Here is a 6,845-nt window from a genome sequence, read left to right as displayed (position 1 = left end):
ATGCACTTACCCAAATATAAGTTCAGAGATTTCAACTTTTCAGCAGTATAATTAACAGTTTCTGAAGTCTGTTTTATATTAACGTGTGTAAGATCTGAAATCAGCAAAAATAAATCAAAAGTTGAATATTTATATTAAAGTATCCAAAAGTACTTTTATTATTTAGATACAAATCGGTTACATAATACATAAGCCCTAATGTATCTAGTTAGGTGGATTTTCAAAGAATTCTAAGCCATTCTTGTAATTATATATCTTTAAGTTCTTATCTTTACTTGCAGCTTCTAATATCAATATCACCTGCTTATCTTGCGATCTCACTTCCTCTTCTTGTCTCAGCTTACAGCAAAGCATTTCCTACTCTCACACGCAATATCTGTTTGCCTTAGTTTTACAACCCACACACACATACACACGCACACACTCGCATTGATTGCCTTGTAAACATTTAGCCCACTGTGCAATGCATTGCGTTGTGCGTTCGCCTTTGCATTGCATAGTTTCGCTTTGTTTGTTTTGCTCACCCTGCGCTCGCTCTCTCAATCGTGTTTAGCACCCAAACGCTCTCAGTCTTTGTGTGCGTGTTCACTGAGTGCTCGCCCTCGGGGCATAAATTGAGTGAGACGAAAAACACACTCAATGCTCGACGCTCGCTCGGGGATCTCAGCGGCACTTGCTGCTCTTTGGCGTTTACAGTGTGCGATCAGTTTTTGAGCAGACTTTGAGACGAGCGCACGCGTTGTCGGTTAAACGAAACGTTACAAATCGAGACGCTGTCGCGTAATGAAGCAGAGTCGCAGAGTGCTTGAAAGTTATACGAAAAGATATTTATCATAGCTAAAAAACAACGCGTATCGCACCCCCCACTTGGATTACGGTCAGCGCGAATGAGCTAAGAAACAAGAAAATTGAATTTGAAAAAGAAAAAGATATATATATCATAAAAATATCAAAGAAATCAAGAGCTGTTTTTATGTGTTGTGTGCTGTGTTTTATTATTATTACATCTAACACACTGCTGTGGATTGTGCAAGCATCTATAAAAGATCTACAAAATATCCACAAAATGGGCTGCATATAACGGAGCAACTGCAGCCCCCCAAAACAAAACCCAAAACCCCCAAGATACAAAAAAAACAAACAAAAAATAGGAGACAAAAAGCTAGCCAAGTCAACTAGTGGGTTTTCCAGCTAGTTTAGCTAGAAATAAGCCAAATAATGCTGGCTAGCCACATGCTCTACGTGCTCATCGCCAGCTGTGTCATGCCCATTTTTGGGGCGGCGCTGAGCAAAACAGTTTTATACCAGGCGCCCGACGAATGCCGCTGGTCCGGCGGCGGGGAGCACGACATAACCCTGGTCTGCCATCTGCGGACCATCAACTCGGAGCTGGAGAACACAAACTTCAGTGTGATCCAGCCGCACAATACGGTCCGCCTGCGTCTGGAGTGCAACGATGCGCTCTTCTTCCAGAGCAGCCTCAGTCCGGACAGTTTCCGTTCGCTGGTGGAGCTGCGGGATCTGACCATCGAGTACTGCAAGCTGGGCAATCTGACGGAGGGCTCCTTTCGCGGCCTGCACGAGCTGAGGAATCTGACGATACGTACACACAATGGCGACTGGTCGACCATGTCGCTGGAGATGGCCTCCAATAGCTTTGTAGAATTCCGGCAGCTGGAGCGCTTGGACTTGAGCCTGAACAACATCTGGCTGATACCGGACGGCATGGTCTGTCCGCTCAAGTCGCTGCAGCATCTGAATGCCTCGTACAACAAGATCCAGGACATAAGCAACTTTTACTTTAGCGCCTCGCTCAGCTCCAGGAAGTCGCGTGTCTGCGGCTCGATGCTGCAATCCCTCGACTTGAGTGCCAACAAAATGGTCAGCCTGCCGTCGGCCATGTTATCGGCGCTGGTGCGTCTGACCCACTTGAACATGGCACGGAACAGCATGAGCTTTCTGGCTGATAGGGCATTTGAGGGTCTGATATCGCTGCGCGTGGTGGATCTGTCCGCCAACCGCTTGACCTCTCTGCCCCCGGAGCTGTTCGCCGAGACGAAGCAGCTGCAGGAGATCTATCTGAAGAACAATTCGATTAATGTGCTGGCGCCGGGCATCTTTGGTGAGCTAGCCGAGTTGCTGGTGCTCGATTTGGCCAACAACGAGCTCAACTCGCAGTGGATCAATGCGGCCACCTTTGTGGGCCTGAAGCAGCTCGTCCTGCTAGATCTGTCTGCCAATAAGATAAGCCGCCTCGAGGCGCACATCTTCCGGCCGCTGGCCAGTCTGCAAATACTGAAGCTGGAGGGCAACTACATAGATCAGCTGCCCGCGGGCATCTTTGCCGATTTGGGCAGCCTGCACACACTGATTCTGTCCAACAACCGCATCTCGGTGATTGAGCAGCGTACGCTGCAGGGCCTGAATAATCTGCAGGTGCTCTCGCTGGACTATAATCGGCTGTCTCGGCTGGATGCGCGTGCCCTGATTAACTGCAGCCAGCTGCAGGATTTGCATTTGAATGATAATAAGCTGCAGGCGGTGCCGGAGGCACTGGCTCATGTGCCGCTTCTAAAGACACTCGACGTGGGAGAGAATCTGATTGCCCAGATCGAGAATACGAGCATTACCCAACTGGAGAATCTCTATGGGCTGCGCATGACGGAGAACTCACTGACGCACATACGCAGAGGCGTCTTCGATCGCATGAGTTCGCTGCAGATATTGAATCTGTCGGGCAACAAGCTCAAGTCCATTGAGGCGGGTGCACTGCAGCGGAACACCCAGCTGCAGGCCATACGCCTGGATGGCAATCAGCTAAAGAGCATAGCGGGGCTGTTCACGGACCTGCCCAATCTGGTGTGGCTGAATATCTCTGGGAATCGGCTGGAGAAATTCGATTATTCGCACATACCTTTCGGGCTGCAGTGGCTGGATGTGCGTGCCAATCGGATAACACAGCTGGGCAACTATCTACAGATGGAGAACGACCTCAGTCTGAGCACCTTCGATGCCAGCTACAATTTGCTGACTGAGATCACGGCCAGCTCCATACCGGACAGCGTGGAGGTGCTCTATCTGAACGACAATCTGATCAGCAAGATACAGCCTTATACGTTCTTCAAGAAGCCAAATCTCACGCGCGTCGATCTCGTGCGCAACAAGCTGACCACGCTGGAGCCGAACGCGCTCAGATTGTCGCCCATTGCGGAGGATCGCGAGATACCCGAGTTCTACATTGGGCACAATGCCTACCAGTGCGATTGCAATCTCGATTGGCTGCAGAAGATCAATCGGGAGTCACGCACGCAGCCGCAGCTCATGGATCTCGATCAGATCTATTGCAAATTGTCTTATGCACGCGGCGCCACGCATCTATCCCTGATCGAGGCCAAGTCCAACGACTTTTTATGCAAATACGAGTCGCATTGCTTTGCCCTCTGCCACTGTTGTGACTTTCAGGCCTGCGACTGCAAAATGGACTGTCCCGATCGCTGCTCCTGCTATCACGATCAGTCCTGGACCTCCAATGTTGTCGACTGCAGTCGCGCCAGCTACGAGCGCGCCCTGCCCTCGCACATACCCATGGACGCCACCCAGCTGTATTTGGATGGCAATCACTTTGCGGAGCTGCAGAGCCATGCGTTCATTGGACGCAAACGCCTCAAGGTGCTGCATCTGAATCACTCGCGCATCGAGACCCTGCACAATCGCACCTTCTACGGCCTGCTCGAGCTGGAGGTGCTCCAGCTGCAGAACAATCAGCTGCGCGCCCTCAATGGCAACGAGTTTCAGGGTCTCGACAATCTGCAGGAGCTGTATCTGCAGCATAATGCTATAGCGACCATAGATACGCTCACCTTTACACATCTTTATCACTTGAAGATTTTGCGGCTGGACCACAATGCCATTGGCTCTTTTGCCGTGTGGAACTTTTTGCCCAGCTATCTCAATGAGCTGCGCCTGGCGGGTAACCCGTGGAGCTGCCGTTGCGAGTTCATTGACAAGCTGCGCGACTACATGGGTCGGCACGAGTACGTCCGGGATCGGCAGCAGCTGCGCTGCGAGTTGCCTGGCAACAGCAGCCATCAGCAGGCCGTGCAAATGGCCATTTATGCTGCAGCTGGGGAATCGTTGCCCGTGGTGCAGTGCAGCCAAACTCTGCAGCTCGGCCTGGACAACAGCTTCAACTATGCGGAACGCGCGGGCGCTGTAGGCGAATCGGCTGGTGGGAATATGACCTCCACAAAGATGATACTCACACAGCCGCCCAAGCAGGACTACATACCCATTTTGGTGGCCATTTTGACGGCCTTCATCTTCATCATGATCTGCACCCTGCTGGTGTTCATCTTTCGGCAGGAGATGCGCGTATGGTGTCACTCGCGCTTCGGCGTCCGTCTCTTCTACAACGGACAGAAGGATGTGGACAAGAATGAGCGCGAGAAACTGTTCGATGCCTTCATCTCGTATTCCTCCAAGGATGAGCTGTTCGTCAACGAGGAGCTGGCGCCCATGCTTGAGCTGGGCGAGCACCGCTACAAGCTGTGCCTGCATCAGCGCGACTTTCCCGTGGGCGGGTACCTGCCCGAGACCATTGTCCAGGCCATCGACAGCAGCCGACGCACCATTATGGTCGTCTCCGAGAACTTTATCAAGTCGGAATGGTGCCGCTTCGAGTTCAAGTCAGCGCATCAGTCGGTGCTGCGGGATCGCAGGCGTCGCCTCATTGTCATCGTGCTGGGCGAGGTGCCGCAGAAGGAACTGGATCCGGATCTGCGGCTCTATCTGAAGACCAACACGTATCTGCAGTGGGGCGACAAGCTTTTCTGGCAGAAGCTGCGATTCGCCCTGCCCGATGTCAGTTCCTCGCATGCCCAGCGCTCGGGTCAGCCATGTCATGCGCCCATCAACCATCCCGCCTACCATCATCATCATCATGTGCATCAGCAGCAACAGCAGCAGCAGCTCCCGTTGCATGCGGCGCATCCCGTGCCACATCCGCATCATCATCAGCAGCAGTTCATGCTGCCACCGCCGCCCCTGCCTCTGCAGCCGGGCAGCTTCCGGCGACAGCCTTCTACGCAGCAGCAGCATCGCGCCGCAGCAAACAACAACAACAACCAACAGCAGCAGCAACAGCAGGCGGCGCTGCTTATGGGTGGCAGCAGCTGCAGCGGAGGGGGTGGTGCCACAAGCGCCCAGCCGCAAATGATTCCACTAGCGGGTAGCATACAACAGCAGAGTCTGCCGCTGCCGCCGCAGGCGACGTCGCAGCCGACGCCAGCGTCACGTAATTTGCACATGTAAGTGAGAGATAAATAGGGCATACAAGCGAAAGAGAGCGAGAGAGATAGAGAGACAAACTAATTTCGTTATTTAATTAAACTTTAAGCTAAAGCTTAATGAAAATGCATTTAAAAAAAAATCGAATCTTTAAGAAAAGTGAGGCAGAGAGATATGAAGACAGCAGTGTAAAGAGTTCGGTTCACATTTGGTTCGGTTCAGAGCTAGTTCGGTTCGCAGCTAGTTCAAAACAAGTTCGAGTTACAAAAGCAAAAGTTAACAGAAAGTCAAAGCGAGAGAGGAAAATCAGGAATCGAATCATTTTTAAATCAGTTAAGTTTGTATGAAAAGCACAGATGGAGAGAGATGGGGATAGATAGAGAGAGAGACAACATGAGTAAGCGAAAGAGTCAAGGAATCAAACCGAATTAAAGCTAGTTCCTATATTGTATACAGTTACAATTTGGATTTTGGTTTTAAACCCGTTTAAAAACCTGGCTCAGAGCAAACCACAATTGGCATGGGGCTTACGAGATTTGCCCGAAATGAAATGAGAGTCACAGTAAGAGCCAATATGCAAATGAAAAGCGTTTAGCGATAAAAGCCTAGTTACATGTTAAAATAGCAACAGCACAAACAACAAAAAAAAACAACAACAATTGCAGCTGGGGGCAGGCAACAGCAAGAACAACAACAGTAAAATACCAAATAGTTGGCCAAAAGATAGAGGAAGAGAAGGAGGGGTAGTGGTAGGGGGCTCGAGCGGCAACTAAATGCCCGGCAACGGGGGAGAACGAGCCAATTGTTGTTGGCCCTGTTCTGTTTTCTTACGGCAAGCTATTTTCAGTTTCCTGGCTCGTAGCAAGATTCAGAAAATTGATGTTGCATGCAACACACCAACAGCAAAAGCAACTGCAACCAGTCGGGGGCATGCAGGCAGGCAGCCGGGCGGGCAGGCGCAGACGTTGTAGACGCAGCCAAGGCCCAAAACAATTTTTGTTTTCCTTTTGTTATTTTCTCTCTGTACCAACATTTTCTGTTTTTTTTTTTTGCTTTGTTTGTATTTCGTATGTTGTTGCAACGTTCACTCGTTAGTTCATCTTAACTGCTGCATTTTACAGTAACAAGCTCAGCGTGTGTGTGTGCGTGTGTGTGGGGCATAGAAAATAGGCAACGCGAAACGTCAGAGAGCTCATGTCTAGGCAAAAAAAAAAAAAAAAAAAAAAAGGGAAGAGAAGAAACTGAAAAGAAATTGTTACAAAAAGTGAGGCAAGCGACACCGTCAGGGCCATTGCATTGTCAGGACGGAGACGCGACCGAGGGGCACAGCCACAAACACAGAACTAGACCGGCAACAGACGATACGTACGCTGTGGCAGTGGCGTTTTGGCAGCTGCAACACACACAGACGGCACACACACGCGGCACACTCGCAAAGTTTTCGGGGCCCCTGCTACACGTGGCAATTAGCCAGAGTTTTCGAGCTTGTTGCTAAGGTTACCGAATGTGGGCGCCAAAGCTAAAAGATCAAACAGCATGCAAAGCTACGCGCAGAAATT

At 50.5% G+C, this 6,845-nt stretch overlaps 1 protein-coding gene across 1 annotated transcript; it reads left to right on the top strand.

Moving 5' to 3' along the window:
* Positions 1 to 1,205: 1,205 nt before the first annotated feature.
* LOC115770168 (toll-like receptor Tollo) lies at positions 1,206 to 5,928 on the top strand. The gene has a single exon (XM_030715328.1). It carries the CDS (start codon positions 1,219 to 1,221, stop codon positions 5,308 to 5,310), a length of 4,092 nt encoding a protein of 1,363 aa, XP_030571188.1. The 5' UTR covers positions 1,206 to 1,218; the 3' UTR covers positions 5,311 to 5,928.
* The last annotated feature ends 917 nt before the right edge of the window (positions 5,929 to 6,845 follow it).

This window comes from Drosophila novamexicana, unplaced genomic scaffold, assembly GCF_003285875.2.
Source record: "Drosophila novamexicana strain 15010-1031.04,08,12 unplaced genomic scaffold, DnovRS2.1 tig00004555-arrow-pilon, whole genome shotgun sequence".
NCBI lineage: Eukaryota > Metazoa > Arthropoda > Insecta > Diptera > Drosophilidae > Drosophila > Drosophila novamexicana.
This window is presented reverse-complemented; position numbering and strand designations above follow the sequence as displayed.